This window comes from Mus pahari, chromosome 6, assembly GCF_900095145.1.
Source record: "Mus pahari chromosome 6, PAHARI_EIJ_v1.1, whole genome shotgun sequence".
In the NCBI taxonomy this organism is placed as follows: domain Eukaryota; kingdom Metazoa; phylum Chordata; class Mammalia; order Rodentia; family Muridae; genus Mus; species Mus pahari.
Genome location: NC_034595.1, coordinates 89523267 through 89543822, shown reverse-complemented (window position 1 = coordinate 89543822; position 20556 = coordinate 89523267). Strand labels below are relative to the sequence as shown.

The 20556-nt window shown below is 49.1% G+C and overlaps 1 protein-coding gene across 3 annotated transcripts in view; it reads left to right on the top strand.

Annotated features, from left to right (window-relative positions):
- Window positions 1-20556, top strand: part of Vwa5b1 (von Willebrand factor A domain containing 5B1) — a 53601-nt gene that overhangs the window by 24451 nt on the left and 8594 nt on the right. For 2 of the 3 annotated variants that reach the window (XM_021200832.2, XM_021200833.2), the window contains 9 exons: window positions 3529-3639; window positions 5762-5964; window positions 6453-6567; window positions 6892-7077; window positions 9144-9315; window positions 10695-10885; window positions 15897-16098; window positions 16448-16768; window positions 18874-19011. In XM_021200832.2, the coding sequence (XP_021056491.1) occupies window positions 3529-3639; window positions 5762-5964; window positions 6453-6567; window positions 6892-7077; window positions 9144-9315; window positions 10695-10885; window positions 15897-16098; window positions 16448-16768; window positions 18874-19011 (1639 nt within the window). The remainder of the gene's footprint in view (window positions 1-3528; window positions 3640-5761; window positions 5965-6452; window positions 6568-6891; window positions 7078-9143; window positions 9316-10694; window positions 10886-15896; window positions 16099-16447; window positions 16769-18873; window positions 19012-20556) is intronic. The other variant, XM_021200834.2, reaches the window with a different exon arrangement.

Sequence of the window (20556 nt, the reverse complement as noted above, 5' to 3'; positions counted from 1 at the left end):
TTCCAGATCCCTGCTCAGTTCACATGCACTGCTTATGAGGATCAGGACATGCCCTCTGGTTTTAAAAAGCTCTCTTGTTTGAGTATGTCATTTCTGCTGCACGCCATTGTTGAAGGAGCAATCCCAGGGTCCGGAATCGATTGTCACAATTGCTATGTGGCTCTGGACAAACCGATTCTCAATGCTGAACTTCATCTTTTCTTTGAAGAGAGAAGAAAGGATTGATTCAGGGAGGCCAAATGTATGTCACGTGATGTGTGTCACATGATGTATGTTACATGGCCCTCTGCTTCCTTCTCCTTAGTCCAGGTGGACATCAATAAACTGATCCTGTCTATTTCCCAACCCCACCCCCACTCCACCCCTGCTAAGCCTGGACTGTGTCCTTCTCATGCAAGCACTCCAGGAAGTTATCATCATTAGAATGAAATTGTTTAGGAGCAAAAAAAAAAAATCCCCTTTGTGGACGGCAAACCTCCCCCTGCCTTCAGCGGTTCAGAATTCTCTGACCGTGCGTTTGTCTGGCCCATCTTTCAGAACCCTTTCCCTGTGGAATCTCCCCTTTCTTTTTCCTAGCTCTACCCACTGAGCTCAAGGTCATCCCTTCACAAACGTCGAAAGGCTGGCACAATCCATTCGGCTAAGCATGACCCTTTCAGAGGAAGGCACAGAAATTACTCCGGGAAAGCCTTGCCAAGGCTGGTTGGGCACGGGATGTTTGAGTCATTCATTATGGTCCAGTGGGTAGAAGTTTTAGGGAAAGCATGTCTTAGTGGGGAGGGAAGGAGTCGAAATGCAAACAGCCCACTGACAAAGGGGAAAGGTCAGGCAATTTAATTTCCGGCAGCTGGTCCCATTCTTCAGCCACCGCTTGCTGCCAAAAGCAGGGCTTTCAGATTCTAATAGGTGAGAGTCGAGACAATCTGTCCGGATCAGCAGAGTCTCCTGCCAGCAGGAATATACATTAGTGGCTAATAAAAAAAAGCAGATATTGACTGCCGCTGTAGAGACACAAAATGTATTGACTCAGGCAGTGCAGAGAGGCCATGGGACATTAGTGGAAGCATTTAATGTGCGTGTTTGCAGAGGGAGACAGAAGAGGAACAGAGCTGCAGGGCTGTGGTATCTGTGAGGTGTAGCAACTGCTGGAACCGACTGACAACTGTTCGCATCTATATCCTAGAGTATTATGGTCTGCGTCCATGAAACCACACTGAGATGCCAGGAGATGGGGAATATGGATATACCATATGGGGGTGAAGGGACAACCTTTCATCTCTGCTTCTACACTAAGGCATAGCCAATGCAAACAATGAGATGTATTAGGGGGATTTTTTCTTTTTATTATATTTTATTTATATTTTTTGTGGCCATTCTGGGGTGTGTATGGGTGTCAGAGGACAGCTTGTGGGGGGGGGGTCCGTTCTCTCCTTCCACCATGTAGGCCCTAGGGATTGGCCTCGGGTGCCATCTAGCCAGACCCAAAGCTGTCTTCGTGAAAGCCAAACTCAGGCATCCAGGTTTGATGACCCTGAACAATACCTCAGCTTTCCTGAGCCCCCATCCCCTTCTCTACAAGACAGACACATTAGTGCCACTACAGAGTCACTGGGCTGGTAATAGCAACCACCCACTGTTTCCTCTGTGCCAGGCTGAGGCTCAGACAGACCCAATGTCAAGTGAAGAGTGAGAAAGTGGGGTTTCTACTCAGACAGACTTATCGTCACTGGGTACCACTGTGCTAGAATCCATGCTCTAGATTGAATGTGAATGTTAACTGAAGGGACTCAACACAATGGCGAGCACATTGAAACTGCTGGGCACTGATCGCCGCACTGGTCATCATCACTGTCACTTTTCCTGCCCACCACCTCCACAGCTCTCCTACTTTGCTCGCTCGCTCGCTCGCCTCCTTTCTGTGTTTTAGTATAGAGTTGAGATACACAGTCCAGGCTGGCATGAAAATCTCTGTATAGCCCAACCTGGGCATGAGCTAGAAATTTCCCTGCCTTCAACTCCCCAGTGCTGAGATCTGGGGCATGTAACCACCAAACAGAACCTCTTGATTTCTCTCTCTCTCTCTCTCTCTCTCTCTCTCTCTCTCTCTCTCTCTCTCTCTNTNTGTGTGTGTGTGTGTGTGTGTGTGTGTGTGTGTGTGTGTATTGTGTGTATGTGAAAATGCAAGCTCATGCACCTATACTCATGCATGTAGAGACCAGAGCAGGATCCTGTGTGCCTTCCTCTATCCATTCTTTACTGACACCTTTAATACAGTGTCTCTCCCTGAACTGGAAGCTCACCTTTTCAGCTAGGCTCTCCAGCCAGCCAGTTCCCATGATCCACCTCTCGCCACCCACCAATGGGTGGCAGGTACCCACAGCCATGCTCGGATTAGTGTTTGGATTTGAACTCTGGCCCTCACATGCAGAGAAAACACCCTCACACCTCTCCAGCCCCACAACTGTCTTTTAGCACTTGTATCAAGGTCTTCTGATAGTGCATAGCTACAGATGATAAAGATCTCACAGACTCAGGAGGCCAAGAGGCATGATTGAACCCTGGATGCCGAGTTTACTAACTGGATGCTCTCCCACCAATCATTTGTCCGCTCTGTGTGTCCATCTTCCCACCCGTAGAATGGGCATACCAACAGACCTGCTTGCTGGGGGCCAATTAGGAAGGCAACACACTTGAAGTACATCATTCACATCGAATAAAAACGAGCCAAAGAGACCTACCTCCATGGGATCCATCACTAGTTAAAGGCAGGATGATGCTAATACAGGAGCCTTGGATGAGAGCCAGATACCATTGGATCAACCATGTGATCTCCCTTTGTCTTAGTCAGGGTTTCTATTCCTGCACAAACATCATGACCAAGAAGCAAGTTGGGGAGGAAAGGGTTTATTCAGCTTACACTTCCATACCGCTGTTCATCACCAAAGGAAGTCAGGACTGGAACTCAAGCAGGTCAGAAAGCAGGAGCTGATGCAGAAGCCATGGAGGGATGTTCCTTACTGGCTTGCTTCCCCTGGCTTGCTCAGCCTGCTCTCTTATAGAACCAAGACTACCAGCCCAGAGATGGCACCACCCACAAGGGACCTCCCACCTTGATCACTAATTGAGAAAATACCTTACAGCTGGATCTCATGGAGGCATTTCCCCAACTGAAGCTCCTTTCTCTGTGGTAACTCCAGCTGTGTCAAGTTGACACAAAACTAACCAGTACACCCTTCAAATGTCAAGTTTGCTTTGGCAGAGAGGAATGGGCAGACTCAGTTCTCCTCACCTCTGAAAGTCAACAAGAGGTGATGGAACTCTGAAGCCATTGCAGAGCAGCTGAATAAAGAGGCATGTGACCCACATTGATGGGTCAGCCTCTGGAATGGCAGACTTTATGATCCATGAGGGAGGAGTGCTAGGTGCACATAGGGTGACAGATAGGTGGCTCCATGCTGGCACTGGTGTGTGGTGACAGTGTGGCAGAGTCCCTGTCTGAGTCCTGAGAATCCTTCTCTTGCCTGGCAGGAGGCCATGCTGGTGGCCCTCAAGAGCCTCATGCCAGCGTGCCTCTTCAATATCGTTGGTTTTGGATCCACATTTAAGGCAGTCTTTGCTTCCAGTCGGATCTACAATGAGGTAAGGAGAGAGAAAGTCTGGGCCTGGGTGGGTGATGGGCAGTGTCAGATGGAGGAAGGAGGAGGGCACAGCATCTGAGGTTATCCTGGGGATCCTCAGATGCTGCCTACCCAGGGAGAACCGGAATCACAGCTGGGGCAGCAAACTAAAGCAAGACCGGGGTTACTGTGGCCCTCAGAAATCCTCTGCCCCTTACAATAGAGTCTGTGAGGACATGGGGGATGGAGAGCAGGGACAGAGGACAGAGGACACATGCCCAGGACCTGCCACCCACCACAGCCTCTATCTCTTGAAGACTGTGGGTTCATGCAAGGCTGAGTTACAGAAGTGGATGGTGACAGACAGGAGAACACTTAAGTGGCCAAGTGGCTGTAGATGACCGTGGGGAACTTACAAGGCTAAGGCTTAGCTGCTATTAAGAACAAAAGCAGCCAACCTGGGCCATTCTACCCAGAGCTGAGAAGAGGGGAAAGGAGAAACAGAAGAGAGGGCAGGAGAGTGGGAGGGAAGGAGGGACATGATTGGCTACTTACTACTAAAAGCAAGTGGATGGGTTTTTAAAACAAAAGAGAAATCCACATTGAGCCAGGGGTGGGCGGCACTTGTCTGCAATCCCAGCAACTGGGAAGGTGCAAACAGGAAGAGCAGGAATTCGAGGTCAGCCTCAGTTATGACGTGAGTTCAAGGCCAGCCTGGGCTACATGGTGCCCTAGCTCAAAAAAGTAAGAATAAGATTGTTGACCGTTGATTGTTAGTTTTTAGATCTAGAGAATCAAAAGGAAAAACACTTAAATCTTTTTCTGATGTCCTTCTGTGCATTTACACACATTTCAGGCAGAGATTAGGTCTTCCATACTGTACATGACCTACTTTGCTAGCCTTTCACGAAGATGTTTTCATGATGGAAAATGTCCATCTGTGACATCATTTTACTGACTGCCTGGCCCACGACACAGACAGACTGGGATTTATTTAAGAAACCTGGAGACTGGTCTTTCCATGGTCCCCATGTTTTTCTTTTTCTTTTTTTTAAAGATTTAGTTATTATTATATGTAAGTACACTGTAGCTGTCTTCAGACACACCAGAAGAGGGCATCAGATCCCATTACGGATGGTTGTGAGCCACCATGTGATTGCTGGGAATCGAACTTAGAACCTTCAGAAGAGCAGTCAGTGCTCTTAACCGCTGAGCCATCTCTCCAGCCCCTTCCCCATGTTTTTCTGATTAGTCATTTTTTTGCTTATAGATTTCCCATGCATCTTTGCCTGTCTCCTGGGCATGCATTCAAAGTGATATATTCATCATAACACATTGACTATTGCTAGTTGTTTTTTTTTAAGATATGGTCTTGTGTAGCCCAGGCTGACTCACACTCTATATAGCCAAGGATGAGCTTTAGCCTCCTCCTCCAGAGAGGGTTACAGGCGTACTCCACCACACCTGGTTTATGTGGGAATGGAACCTAGGGCTCTCCTGTCTGCTAGGTGAGTACTCCACCACACTAAGCCACGCCCCCACCCTCAGTACTGACCGTCCCTTCCAAGTCCCCTCCAAGCACGGATATAGGAAGAAAGTCTTCCTGAGCCAGGGACAGGAGATTGTGTCCGGAGGAAATCAACTCCTATTGCAATACCATTTACCTGGTACTAGAAATACTTGGGAGCCAGGCACCACAAGGTCAGCCTAGAGGAAGAGGGTCTAAAGCGCAAGCTTGGAGAGCAGGCTTCTTCTCAAAGTGCCTCGAGTGTCCGTTCCACAGTCAGACTCACTCTTCATGTCTGAGGGTGACCAGAACTGTGTTTTCCCCTCCCTGTCACCTGCTTCCCTTACCAGGCCGGGAACATTATTTGTGCTGAGGAATTAAGAGCTCAAAATTCCACCTTTTTCGGAGGTGCTTATGTTCCTGAAGAAGAATCCAGAAAGAATATTATTATCATTATTCTGCAGATGGTGACATTTTAGACATTGATAGGGGATAAGTTACATCAAGTGGCTGACTATTCTACTCTCTCTAGTCAAGCCAGAGAACAGAGTTCATCTTGGGGTGGGGCTGGGGGTGGGGTGGAGGCACTTAGAGACACCATGCCACTGGTCTGCCCAACTGTGGTCCTTTCCTGCAGGAGAACTTGGCCATGGCATGTGACTGCATCCAGAGAATGCAGGCTGACATGGGAGGCACCAACATGCTCTCCCCCCTCAAGTGGGTCCTGCGGCAGCCACTGCGCCGGGGTCACCCACGGCTCCTCTTCCTGATCACGGATGGGTCCGTGAACAACACGGGGAAGGTCCTGGAGCTGGTGCGGAATCATGCCTCTTCTACCAGGTCAGCCCAGCCTGCAGGTCTGTCTCGGGTCCAATTCTCCTAGGCTACCTGAGGTTAGGGGGATCCCAACCAGAACAAACTGTGCACTGTGCCAGAGGGATAGTGCCTACAGTTCCCAGAATGCCTTGCTTCCAGGATGCTTCCCAAGTCTGTCTTTTTTATCTCTTATGAGGAGGAATTGTCCACTGCTCTGCATGCATGTTCAAGTGCAGATTTGGGAAACCTGCTGATAGTACTCACTGGGAGTTGATTGTAGTGCGCGCGCGCACGCGCTTGTGTGTGTGTGTGTGTGTGTGTGTGTGTGTGTGTGTGTGCGCGCATGCGCGCACGCATATGTGTGTATGTGTCCCCGTCCCCATGATAGCTCCTCCTCCCTAGCCTTTTGCCTGAAAACAGGGCCACCTTCAAGCTGCCTCTACTGGACCACGCTCTGTCTTTTATCTCACTGGGGACAATGATACAGAGTTGCCTCTCTCCCCGTCGCTCAGGTGCTATAGCTTTGGAATTGGACCCACTGTCTGCTACCGACTGGTCAAAGGGCTGGCGTCCGTATCCAAAGGCAGCGCAGAGTTCCTGATGGAGGGGGAGCGGCTGCAACCAAAGGTACATAGAAGGGCTTCCAGCGTCCCCCAGTACTTCAGAAGCAGCAGCTCAGATAGGCCAGAGGGTGAAGTTGAGGTGTCACTCACCCCAGATCTGAGCTCTGCACTGGGCCATTGAGCCTTTATAAAATGCTTTTCTCCTTTATAAAAGCTCAGAGACAATGGTGAAGATCCAGTTCAAGAGTCTAAGGAGGGATGTCAACTGCTGGATCAGCTACCCCAAGCCTGCTGTGTCTTCCTCCTCCCAAGCTCGTTCTTTATCGCCTCATCTGTCCACATCTTCCTCACTTATCCGTCTACTCTGTGTTCTGACTCTCTCCAACAGATGGTCAAATCCTTGAAGAAGGCCATGGCGCCGGTGCTGAGCGACGTGACTGTGGAGTGGGTCTTTCCTGAGACCACAGAGGCCCTGATCTCTCCTGTCAGCACCAGCTCCCTTTTCCCTGGGGAACGGCTGATGGGATATGGCATTGTGTGCGATGCTTCCTTGTACATTTCCAATTCCAGATCTGTGAGTACCCCAGATGTGTGAGAATTGTCGGGAGAGCTGTCTCCTCGCCCCACTTCCACCCTCAGCGTGTCCTTTCAATCCATCTTTAGGAAGTGCTCACTCTTCATGGTTGGGTTTTTAAGGAGTTACAAACTCAGTGACTAAGTTAAAATGAACTTAGTATATCAAAAGACAGGAGCTGGGGGCGTGGCCCAGTTAGTAGAGTGCAAGCATGAGGACCTGAGTTCTATCCTAATGTAGAAATGCCAGGTACAATGACATGAACTTGTCCTCTGGGCCTTCTCATGCATGTGTGAACATGTGCATGCATGTCACTCACTATGTGCACCCCCTCCCCACAGGAACATACATACCCACTTGCTTGTAACAATAGACAGGCATTAAAAAGATAAAATAACTCCTAGTTAAGGCAAAAGGAGCACAGGGGAATGTATCCAGCGGCCTGGGGGCTTCTTGACTGGACTGGACAGTTTCCCTTCATCACACTGAAACATTTCTGTACTGGAACACAGGCCATGTATTGAGTGGGTTTTTAAGAATTTTTAACAGTTAATGTGTTGTGCAAAGTGGGCTATTCAACTATGCAGAGAAATTTCTGAACAAAATACTGGCCACTTTTTTAATGATCATGTTTTATTTAATTTTCAAATGTACTTGGAGCCCCGAAAGACACGCATTCCCATAGGAAGGACCCAAGCAGGTCATCAGTTTGTTCTCGTGGGCTGGTGAAATAGTTCAGGCAGGATAAGTGCCTGCCTCACACGTAACGTATGAGGAACCAATCCGCCCCAGAACCCACATATTGGGGAGGCATGGTGGCACCCACTTTTAATCCCAGCGCTGGGGAGGTGACTGCAGGAGGATCTGGCCCTGAGGCTTGCTTGTCAGGCACTTACTGACAGACTGGGACACTGAGAGACCCTGTCAAAGGGACAGACAGTGTTGAGTGTTGCTGAGGATGACCCCAAGGTCGCCAACGGCCTCCACACACTCACCCACACACATGGGCATCCTCGTGTATGTGAACAAACATACAAACGTGCACACATGCATGCACCATTTTTCAAAGTTCCATTTTCTTCGCCCATGAGACTGACCATCTTTCCTCCTGCTACTGGCAGATGTTGGGTAAGCAGCATCTTCCTGTGCTGTTGGTGGCAGAGGGACTTGCTGTCACCTGCCTGGGAGGCCAACTAGAAATAGCTTGTGAAATTAGAAAGACTCAGATCTTTTGATCCAGAAATGTCCCTCCTGGGATGCTGCCCCAAAGATGTAATAGCGGTGTAATGGATTTACGACCACAGATTTTTATGGCGATAAAGACAAAAAGCCATGGCACAAAAGTGGAATATTAGAAAGCCAGATGTTGAAGAGGTCAGCGGGCAGAATGTTTTAAGTACAAAATTCAAGATGCTAGCAAGTGTGCATGGTCTGATTTCTTTATAAAATAAATCATGCCCTCCAAAGGTGTGCCGTGTGTGTGTGTGTGTGTGTGTGTGTGTGTGTGTGTGTGTGTGTGTGTGTGTTGAAGAATAGAATCAAAGGACACATACTTTATCTATTAGGAGACAAGAATGTCATTTAGAATTACATTTCTAAAAATCTGCAGTGAATGAAGTCAGTGCTTTTAAATAGCACTGTAATATATAAGAAGGGATTCTCTCTCTCTCTCTCTCTCTCTCTCTCNCACACACACACACACACACACACACACACACACACACACACACACGCACACACACTATTGCTTTCGTGTTGTATTTTTGAGACAGAATTGTACTTTGTAGCCCAGGCTGTCCTGGAACTTGCTATGTAGCCCAGGCTAGCCTTGTACCACAGTTGCATAGTTCTGAGATCACAGATGTGAGCCACAATGTCCAGCTCCATGTTCACCATCTCTTTCTCAGAAGTAAGCCTCAATTCTCTAAATAAACAAGGAGTCACTCGTCTTTACTCTGCTGGACCCCAAGAGGTGGCCTCCTACCCCAGCCCCTCTGCATGCCCTTTGCTGTCCGTGGAAGTCCTTGCTGAGTCTAACTTCTCTCTCACCCTTCTCCCGTTGCCAGGACAAAAGGAGAAAGTATGGCATGCTGCAAACTCAGGAGTCCAGCAGCTCTGTCTTCTACCCCTCTCAGGACGAGGGACACAGCCCAGGCAGTGGAAACTGTGCCAAGAACGTGAACCAGGGGCAGACCAAAGATGCCCATCCATGCAATGGAGACTCCCCCACCCACCACGGTTGGTCCTCTGCTTCCTGTTCTGTTCCCTTTTCCACAGAGGCCAGCATGATGGCTGCTTTATACTGAGCACTTACTGTGCACTAATCACTTGATGAAAACACTCTCTGGGACCAGTTAACAGCTGTGGGTGTGGATGTGATGGTGCCCACTGTACAGACAAGGAGACTGACACTGGGATCTCAGCAACTGGCTAAGATCTTGGATGCCAAAGAGTTGGTCATCCTAGACCTAACTGCCTTTTGTGGAGTTTGATGCTATTCTCAGAGAACATGTACTGGCTATTTGACAAGGAGCATAGTGTGTGTGTGGGGGGGGGGTTAGGACAGCTCCTGCCCCCCCCAAGAGCATGCTTTAGTCACAGAGGCACAGCTGGCCTTAACTCTGATAAAGCAGAGTGACAGAGACCACAGCAGGGACACCCCCCCCCAGTCGAGAAAAATATATCTGCTCAAGATCCACAGACAACTGAGGATGGATGGTCTGAAGGTTGTGGGAAGGGAGAAGGTGTTCCTGGTAACAGAAGCACTCAGGCAAAGTCGTGAAGGCGTGGCACGTGGAGGGCACTGGTCATTTGCTACTTACCTAATTCTAGTGTCCTCCAATCACACTGTGCCTCTAAAAGGGGATAGAAAGGGCTGGGAGATGGGTCAGTGGGTAAAGTGCCTGTTGAGAAAGCAGGAGAATCTGAGTTTGCCTCCCTAGCACCCCCAGTGCTGAGAGGCAGAGACAGGGGGATACCAGAGGCTTGCCCATCAAGCTGATCTAGCTTATGAGTGAGCTCCCTGTCAGTGAGAGATCCCGCCTCGATTCGACAGCACACATATAAAGTTGGAATGATTCGGAAGAGATTAACGTGGACCCTGCATAGAAATGACAGGCATAGAATGACATGAAGCATTCCATCATGTTGAATAAATTCAACGTGAAATAATAAACACCAACAACAACAACAACAAAAAAAATTGGGCCTGGGAGAGTGGCTCTGTGAATCAATTGCTCACCACAAATCAATTGCTCACCACACAAGCAAGAGGACCAGAGTTCAAATCCCCGGAACCCATTTAAAAGTAGTTGAGTGGAAAACAATTAAGGAAGATCCCTGGTGTCAATGTTAGGTCCTATGTACACACACACACACACACACACACACACACACACACACACACACACACTGGGAAGGATAGAAAGAACAATTGCTGAGAAGATAAATCATGGCCAGACCTGGCAAGGCTTTGGGTGTTAAGGGAGGCATCTGCACACATTTCTTTAAGAAAACAGGAACGAAAGACATCTCAAAGCAGGAAGAGGGCATTTAAGTCCCTTTTGTTCCCCACTACCCTCCACCCTGATAACTCCCTCCTCACTACCCTTGCCCAGGTCTGGATGTCTCCCGGCGGCGGAGAGCATACAGCACTAACCAGATCTCCAGCCACAAGACTTGCCCAAGGGCCACCACAGCCAGCGACCCCACTGGGACTGCCAGGAGATACCCACTGCGGAAAGCCAAGGTGCAAGACCTTGCCAGTGAGAGCGGCTGGGAGAGCCAGCAGTGGCAGATTGATCTGCAGGTACCTAGGAAGGGTAGGGTCGGAGGAGCTGGGAGGAGCTCGGCTTGGCTATGGCCACACACAACGACGAGGGCGGGTGCTTGTCACATGAGAGCACTGAGAATCAGGTAGAATGCAGCGTACAGCTTCGTCTGATGCCAAGCCTCTGGATGGTGTTAGTTTTCATTTGAAGCAAGTTTATTGATGGCCCCTCAGGCTGCATCATCGCTGGCTTAGTAAGACGCCCCTCTATCCTTAGCCGCACCTTCTTCTCACAACTCTAATGATGCTTCCCCAATCACGATGCTCACTGGGTACCGAACTTGCCTGGTCCCTGCACACAGCACTTCCCCCTTGGGACAGGGTACCTGTATAGACCCTTGTCATTAGGCTTCATGGTGCCTGGGAGAGGAGGGCGATTGGAGACCAGCCACCCTCACTTGCTACAGATGTACCAACTGAAGGTCAAAGAACTTACCCAAAACTATACAGCCAGCCTGTGGATTTGACCCAGGAAGCCCTTGCCCTCTGGGACCTTACTTTTTCTCCACCACATGGATGCTCCTTCCATGACTGGACAGTCACTCAAGGCCAAGGAGACAGGAGTCAGAACCACCACAGGAAAGGTCACCAGTGTCCTGCTAGGTCAGCCCTCCATAACCTCAGCATTGTTGCTATCAAGGCTCTGCCATGAGGGTTGGTTTCAGGCATGATAGAATGTCTCCAGGGTCAGGAAACAAACATCACCCAGTTGAAACCACTATGCTAAACTACATCACTATGATAAATACTTTCTTCAGGACAGAAACCATGTGGATTTGTCCTAAGTATGTGGGTCAAAACAGCCTTTCCAAGTTTGCCAGTGTGCCTACCCACTTCCCACCACTCCGTCATGCCTCCCATTCTCCACGTACAAATGAGCCCACATACCACCTGGGGGCTCCCCCCTGGGCTTTTCCAGGGACCCCTGATGTACTTAAGATATATTAGTCTTGGAATCAAGTCTACTCTTCCTCATTTCAGAACTTCTCTAAACCTCAACTGCCTCATCTACAAAATGGGGAGATTTGTATGTAGATGGGTGAGCCACCATCCACCAGCAGATATGGAGTGGGAGCTGACTTCAGGTGGGAGGAGGCATCAGTGGGTGTGGGGTGCGGTCCTGGCCTAATGACTGGCTGTAGCAAATGCTCCTCAGTGGTAGCTGAGCCTGCTGAGTGCTACAGGCAGGATAGCTGCTTTTCTTCTTTCAAGCTTGCTCCTTAGCTCCTCCTCCTCCCCTGCCTGGCTTTTTCCCTCACTGTGTCTCCCTCCCTCTGTGTGTGTGTGTGTGTGTGTATCTGTCTGTCTGTCTGTCTTTATGTCTCTCTTTGTGTGTGTCTGTCTCTCTATGTCTCTCTTTGTCTCTCTGTGTCTGCTCTCTCTCTGTGTATATGTGTGTGTGTCTCTGTGTATGTGTGTCTGTCTCTCTTTGTCTCTCTGTGTCTATCTGTCTATCTGTTCTCTCTCTCTCTCTCTCTCTCTCTCTCTCTCTCTCTCTCTCTGTGTGTGTGTGTGTGTGTGTGTGTTTTCCTGTGTGTGTGAGTCTCTCTCTCTCTCTCTCTCTCTCTCTCTCTCTCTCTCTCTCTCTCTCTCTCTCTCTCTCTCTCTCTCTGTGTGTGTGTGTGTGTGTGTGTGTGTNTGTGTGTGTGTGTGTGTGGTGTGTGTGTATTCCCCAGAGACTGGTTGGGTGAAAGGCTAGTGTGTAGATGCCTCTGTTGCTATGGAAACTGTAGCAGAGTCCATTTCTTTCTGACCTCGTGTGGGTGATGGTGATGTCAGTAGAGAATATCTCAGTCTCTCCTGGATGGAGGGGTCAGGGAGTTGTAGCTGGGCACCTGTCCCCTCAGAGGCACCCTAAAAGTGGCCAGTCTCCCTTCTTCCATGCCCTGAGTTCTTGGCCTAGAGACAGGAAGATACTATCCCCTTTATGAAGAGGTATACCCCCAATACATACTAATACACACTTAATAGCATAAAAAGGCCCCCAAGGTTTACTGATATGCCCAAATTTCATTCTACCTGGTTATGTCATTCCCTACCAGGACATGTGTGTGGTCTAAGAAACAGGAAATTCATTTTAGCTTAATGACCCATCACAAAAGTAATACATACTCGGCATTTGGAATTAAATCCTTCGAGCAGTTCAGTTGGGTATAAAGTACAAATAAATTCTCCCTCCCCTACACCAACGCCCACTTAATCCTGAGTACATCTTTCTAGAAATACCATACGCATACACGTATACACAGAACACATGCATATTTTAATAGCTGCTTATGCAAATCGTCCTCGCATACCATTCTAATGGTTTTTTTTAAATACATTTTTATCTCGTTTGTTTCCTCTGTGTATGTGACTGGGTGAGCAAGTAGGCGTGCATGCTTCAGCGCCCATGTGGAGGTCCAGGGCAACTCCTGGGAGTCTGTTCTCTCTTTCCACCATGTGGGTCCAAGGAACCAAGCTCAGGATGTCAGGGTTGGCGCCAAGCCTCTTTACCAACTGAGACATCTCACTGGCCCTCTTAATGCCTTTTGAATTCAATTTTATATACAGTGAAGTCACAGCCTGTTCCTGGTGAACAGTTGTCTGTGGCTGACGTTGAGATCTGTCATAAATTTAAGGTGATTTTTTTTTTCTCAAGTATCTTTCCACAGTGGTATGAGGAAATCCTTTTCAGTGTTGTGTAGTACTCCATTACATGGATATACCACAACCTCTTCATTCTCTCCTGCTGATGGAGACGTAGGTTCCAGATCTTTTATGTAACATCAGGCTCTCTCTGTGTACCCCTGGCTGGCCTGGCACTTGATGCATGGACTAAACTGGCTTGCAACTCACAGAGATCTGCTTCCCTTGATCCTAAGTTCTGGGACCAAAGACATGTGACACGTCACCCCGCTGTTTCCAGATTTCTACTCTGATTATCCATATCTTAACAAATACGCACCGCTTGCACATGTTACTCTGTAACAAATACAACACAGACTCTGTAACCCTGGGGTTCCCCCAGGGTTGAATTTGTAAGAGTGAGATCACTGTCTCAGTTCATGGACTTCAATCTGTGACACACAGCCCATTGTCCCAGTCTGTGCCTGACACACTGAGCATCATCACACATTTAGATATTTACCTGTCTCCAATACAGAAAAAAGGGTGAGTTGTCTTAACTGCCATGGCTCTGAACATTTTCACTTGGCTAATTGATATGTTCAATACAAACTGCTTGTGGATGAAGGCCCCCACTATTCTAATTTTGTCTTTCCCCTTCAATTACATTCAAGAGAATTCTTTTTTTTCTTTTCAAGGCCAGAGGAAGAAGAATTGTTTGTTGAGTATACCTGGAGAGCGCTAGTGGTCTGGGCAGTATGTAGGGTACCACTTGCAGCTTAGGGCAGTGGGTCACATAAAACAAGGGATGGGATGTTGTTCTGTGCTCAGAAGAGGCATCCCCTGTGTGTAACTCTGGGGATGTAGTGTGTGTTGTGAGGAGGAAGGCAGTCCGGGTAGGCAGCATCTTCGTGTGAGTCAGCATGGTAGTACCACCCAGTCTTGTGGCTTCTGCCATGCAAATCAGGGCAGTCATGGTCTGTAACCCAGCCCTGGGCTCTAAGGAGCCTGGCCTGGTGCTCCATCACAATCCCTGAGTCACACAATGTAGAAGAACTCCTTCCGTGTGAGTCCTCTGTGCACTGCATTGCCCATAAACACACATGGTAAAGAAATTTAAAAACACCTAAACAAGCTCATGTTTTTGCAGAAATCAGTGGTTGAGTGGGACTCAGAGGATCCTGAATTCCAAGAGCATTTTCTTTAAAAAAAAAGAACTCCATCTTACATGTTGCAAGGATATTTCCCATCTACCCCTTGGCTTTCGGATGCTTGTTTATAACAAGCCCAAGAACAGATAGATGAAATTATCAAAACAGACTGTAAAGTCCACAAACAAAGCCAAACACACATGCTAGCTCTGTAAGGATCGTGTATCGAACCGATAAGCTACAGGGAGCCCCGCTGCCTTCCATAAACAACACTGAGGTCTGTGGCATTTGGGAAATCAAAGTTAAAGCTGGTTCCTATCTCCTCACAGGAAAATAGATTGCATTTGCATCAAAGCCTTAAAACACACAAACAAAAATAACAAAACTTCTAGAAGATTTTCTTGGGGGTGGGAAAGACCTTTTAAGCACACCATATGGGGAGACATAAGGGGAAGAAGGGTTGATAATTTTAACTGCACACAAAAAAGGTTTTAAGCTTTCTGCCAGAAAAGAAAGTAGGTCTGGAATTATCCAAGGTATGTGGTTCTCTGTGCCTTGCAGTTGACCTGCGGCCTGGAATTTTTTCTGGTTTCTGTTTCTTAAGGGTGGTGGGGACTAAGTCGTGGGTCCCTGGGCCCCTGAGAGGCCTGACCTGGGAAGAGCTGTGGAGGAGAGAGAGAGAGAGAGAGAGAGAGAGACAGAGACAGAGACAGAGACAGAGACAGAGAGACAGAGACACAGAGAGAGAGAGAAAGAGAAGAGAGAAGAGAGAGCTGTGGGGGGGGAGCAGAAGGAGGCTCTTGCCACCATGAGCTTCACCTCCCCCTTTATTTCCCCCTCCTCCTCCTTCCATCCTCCTAATTCTCTTCTTTTTCCCTCCTTCTCTTTTTCCTCCTCCCTCCTCCCTTTTCTCTTCCTTCCCTCCTCCCTCCCCTTCCTCTTGTCCTCCCTCCTCCCTCCCCTTCCTCTTGTCCTCCCTCCTCCCTCCCCTTCCTCTTGTTCTCCCTTCCTCCCCTCCTCTTCCCTCCCTCTTCCCATCCTACTTATCCCCTCTCCCTGTTCTCCCTTCTTCTTCTTCATCCCCCACCCTCATCCCCTTTTCCTTTCCTTGCCATCGTCCCACTCCTCCTCTCCCTCCTCCTCTTCTTCCTCTTTCTACCCCTCATGCCTCCCTCCTCCTCTTACATCCTCCCTCCTCCCTCCCTTCCCCCACCCTTTGCTTTCCTCCATAGACCTTACTCAACCAAGGCCATAACCTGAGCCAGGGCCCCACACTTCACGGCCCAGGAGCCCGCAGGCCTTCCCTACTGCCTCAAGGCTGCCAGCTCAAGCGCTTCTTTGACCAGAAGCCCCAGGCCTGGGACCCTATGAGAGAGCTGGATTATGGTTCCAGCCGGAAGTCTGCCCCTAACAGCCGAAGCTCTGAAGAGCTGGGTAAGTGACCAAGGTCCACGATCCGAGGGGACAGGAAGGCTGTGGCCCAATTTCAGATGACAGAGACGGAGTACCAGTGCTTGTCTCTGTGTCTCTGTGAAACTCTTGCTCTGAGAACCTTCCTGGGCCCACCCCATCTGCCCAGCCCCTTAGGGACAGGCTTCCAAAAAGGTGGATCTGTCCCTCTCTGGGACAAGCCCAAGCCACCTGTGTTAGTGCATTAGGAAGGGGCAGTCCTTAAAGCTGGATGGCCTTTGTTTTCTAGAAGTGACTGCCCCCAGGGGAAGGATGACATTCTCCGTGAATGGCTGCCTGTTTGGGCTCAGGTTCAGCCCTCTTATCCTTCCAGCCACAGAGCCAGCCCACTGTCCCTCAACCTTCGAACGGGAGACATCCTTCGACTTGGAGCCCATGGCTGAGTCAGAGGAACAAGCCAGTCCCTGCAGGACCGCCACTCCAAGCCCTGTGCTGGGCAAGGCTTTGGTCAAAGGTCTGTGCGCCAACCAACGCATGCAGTGGGAAGTGAGCTTCGAGCTGGAGCCTCCAGCCCTGAAGAGGGAGGACACACAGACCGCTGACTTGTGGAGCGAGACTTTCCACCACCTGGCGGCCCGCGCCATCATCCGAGAATTCGAGCATCTGGCCGAGCGCGAGGACGAGATCGAGCTGGGTGAGCCACCAGGATGGGGTGGCAGGATTCCCTTTGGCAGCGGGCGCCCTTCCCACTGCCCAAGGCCAGCTACGTCCCATTCCAAAGCCCCGCCCACACCCTAAGGCCCGCCCTCCAGAGACCTAGTGCCACACCTACCGCTCAAGATCCCTTCCCTACTTTTCAGACTCCCACCCACACCCAAAGCCCTCAAAGCCCTTACCCTGTCTCAGTAACCTAGGCTAGCCTCGCCAAGGAGCTCCACACTATGCACTATTCGTCTCCTGCCTCCAACCCTTAACACACCTCTGCTGAAGCCCAGGTCTCTATCTCTCTACCACTAGCTGTTTCCTGAGCCTACACTCCACCCTGTCTCACCCCATATTAAATGGAGCTTGGGCCTGAATCCTCAACCTGAGGTGCCCTCCCTTCCTCGGCCCTGGATTTGTCCATCTCTCCCACATCCTCCTCTCTTCCTGCCTCCTCCTCTCCTACCACACTTGCCCTCTCTCATACCCAGCATTTCTCTGGGTGACCCATGTCTGGTTCTGGAGGGCCAACAATGGTAGGAGCTCCTCTGAGGTTGAGCCTTCCCACACAGCCCCTAGACCTAGCCTAGATCCTGCCCAATAGCTTCCCCACAGTCCGCGGGGAACCAGGCTAGGTGTTTGGCCCCACAGACGGCTCGGAGGGTTGGTTAGCATAGAACGAAGTGAGCATATCCTTTCCCAGGGGCACCTGACACTGGCTAAGAGAGGCCAGCATTAATCAAACAATTACACAGCTAATTAAATAAGTCCTGTTCAGAAACGCATGAATTCCAAGCCCTGTATAGCAGGGATGGGTCGTGAGCTAATTTAGTTCAGGAACTGGGGCAGCCTTTCCCAGAACGTGACTAGTGAAATCTCAGTAGGACACACTTGGAGAACGGCGATAAGTGCCAATGAGAAGTACGGGATTCCTTTGTTCTAAGTTTATGCTTAATTTGCATACTATGTGGTTCATATTTAATTTGTATTTGGGGGTTAACGCATGATCCTCTTTTCTTCCCATGAATAGTCTTCCCCGTTTCATTGCCCTGGTTCCTTGAACAGCCCTCAGAAGGCAGCAAGCCATCAAGAGGGCTCACTATTTGGTAGAAAGGGCAAGAACTTCCAGATCAGGTCATCCTGAAACCTAATCTCAGGTTCTGATTAACTTGCTATGTGACCAAGCACTGACTCCTTTTCTCTAGTTTTCAATCTGAGAGGGAGGGAGGGAGGGAGGGAGAGAGAGAGAGAGAGAAGAGAGAGAGAGAGAGAGAGAATCTGTCTATGCTTGTCTGTCTGACTGTGTGTCTGTCTGTGCCTGTGTGTGTCTATGTGTGTCGGTGTGTATATGTGTCTGTGTATATGTGTCTGTGTGTATGTCTCTGTGTGTGTCTATGTGTGTCTATGTGTGTCTGTGTGTGTAGATTGTATATGTGTATTTTGGGTGTGTATATGTGTCTGTGTATATGTGTCTGTGTGTATGTCTCTATGTGTGTCTGTGTGCGTCTATGTGTGTCTGTGTGTGTAGATTGTGTGTGTGTATTTTGGGTGGGTTGTGGAGGTGGGAGCAGATAGGTGAGCAGAGACACGCTCATCTTTCTTCTCTGTATGCTGGGGACACAACTCAGTGCTTTGTTAGCAAGTGCTCCTGCCCACAAAGCCATCTCCCAGGCCACAACTTTCCAAACTTCTCAGCCATGTGGCAGGTCCCATGAGTGAGGGAAGCCATGCAACCCTGTCACAAGGTTGCCACAAGCCACCTGCAAGATTCAAATACACAATACAGACAACATAGAACACCTTTCAAATAAACACGCTATGTAAAGGAATCAGCTATCTTTTATTCTAAGATAATGACTTACGTTTTTACATAAATATACCCTTTATCTTGTGAAATGGTGGTGTTTTGGTTTTTTTTTTGGTTGATGTTTTGCTTTGTTTTGTGTTGTTGTCTTAATGTCTTTAATTAGCCCATTGGCAGGCCATCAATTTCAAGACCTACTTGACCCCAAAGATGGAGACTGCTAATCCAGCTCTCCTTTTAGCCAAGCAAGACCTTCTGATCCCAGACCATGGCCCTTGCTCTTCCTCCCACAGGGTCCAATCGCCGATACCAGGTGAACGCCGTGCACACCAGCAAGGCTTGCAGCGTGATCAGCAAGTACACGGCCTTTGTGCCTGTGGACATAAACAAGAGGCAGTACCTGCCCATGGTCGTCAAGTACCCCAACTCTGGTAAGGCGCATGCGTGAGTGCAGGGCGTGGCACACTCCGGCCCATGGGCTTGGGGAGGAGCTGAGAGACAGGAAAGGGCATGCTCCCAACAGGCGGGTGGCTCAGCCACAGAGAAGAGAGGAGCAAGATGCCTTTACTGTATTTTGTTCTCGGGAGGGATGAAAAATGATCCAGTTCCTTGTAAAGAGCCCCAGAATGCCCAGGACAGATGGGTCAGTGACAGCCACCCAGGAGGAGAGCTTGTGCCTCCCTACCCTGCCCATCCTGACTTCTCTTGGGTGGATTGTCTACATGGAGGGAAATCATGTGACACATGCAGTTACCACAGCTGGAACACACCGAAACATACTATGGTTTTCAAATTAAAGCTGTGAAAAATAGTCTATTCCTGAGGGAATACTTAAATGCTCTTTTTGATAGCATACTATATTCCACTGCAGGAATATCCCATCATCCATCAGGCCCAGCCCGGTGGCACAGGCCTGTCACCCTGGCTACTCAGAAGATGGAGGTACATGGGTTGCAGGTCCAGAGCTACCTGAGCTACATCCTCAGTTTTCAAGGCTAGCCTGGGCAACATTGTCTCAAAAATAAAAGTTCATAGGAGAGTCAGGGATAAGAGGAGTGCTTGCCTGGCATGTGGGAAGCCTGGGGTCGGTCTCTAGAACTGGCTTTTCCTTTTTGTGTTTTATGCTCAGTCCACATCCTAAAGCATGTTTTAGATCATCCAACCCTCGAAACAGTTCTGCCAAGTAACTTCGTTACTGCCCCATTTCACAGATGGGAAACAGAGGCAGAGGATGTTTAGTGATGAGGCTTGAGGTCACACAGCAGGACTAGAGGAGCTAAGCTTTTAATCCCAGTAGCCTGGTCCAAACCCCGTGTTCTCACCCACTCTTCCACTCTACTTATATTTATATTTGTATTTATATCTATTGCAACCTGGGACTGGCAAGACGGCGCAGCAGGAAAGGGCACTTGCTACCAAGCCTGAGGGGCTCAGTGTGATCCCTGGAACCCACTTGGTTTAAGAGAGCACCGACTCTTGAAAGTTGTTCTCCGACTTCCACGTAGGCCCAGGGGCAAGCTGTGTGTGTATGGTGTCTGTGTCCACGTGCGTCATCTGTGATGTCCATGTGTCTGTCTGTGGTGCCTGTATGTATCCGTGTAGGACAGCAACCTTCCTGATGCTGTGGCCCTTTAATATGGTTCCTCATGGTGTGGCCACCCCAATCACAAAATTATTTTCTTTTTTCTTCACAATTGTGATTTTGCTACTGTTATGGATTGTAATGTAAATATCCGATATGCAAGCTATCAACCCCATGGGTCACAAGGTCATTCAACCCCAAGGGGTCACAACCCACAGGTTGAGAACCACTGATATATGGAACACTTTTCATGGGTTTTGGTTTTTGTCTTTAAGTCTTCTGAATTATGCTTTCTTGCCACTTGCAAGACAGTATCCTTGGTTGGCTGGTGGTTTGTTTTGTTTTGTTTGTTTGCTAGTGCCCAGGGCCTTGGCTTGCTGGGCAAGAACTCTAC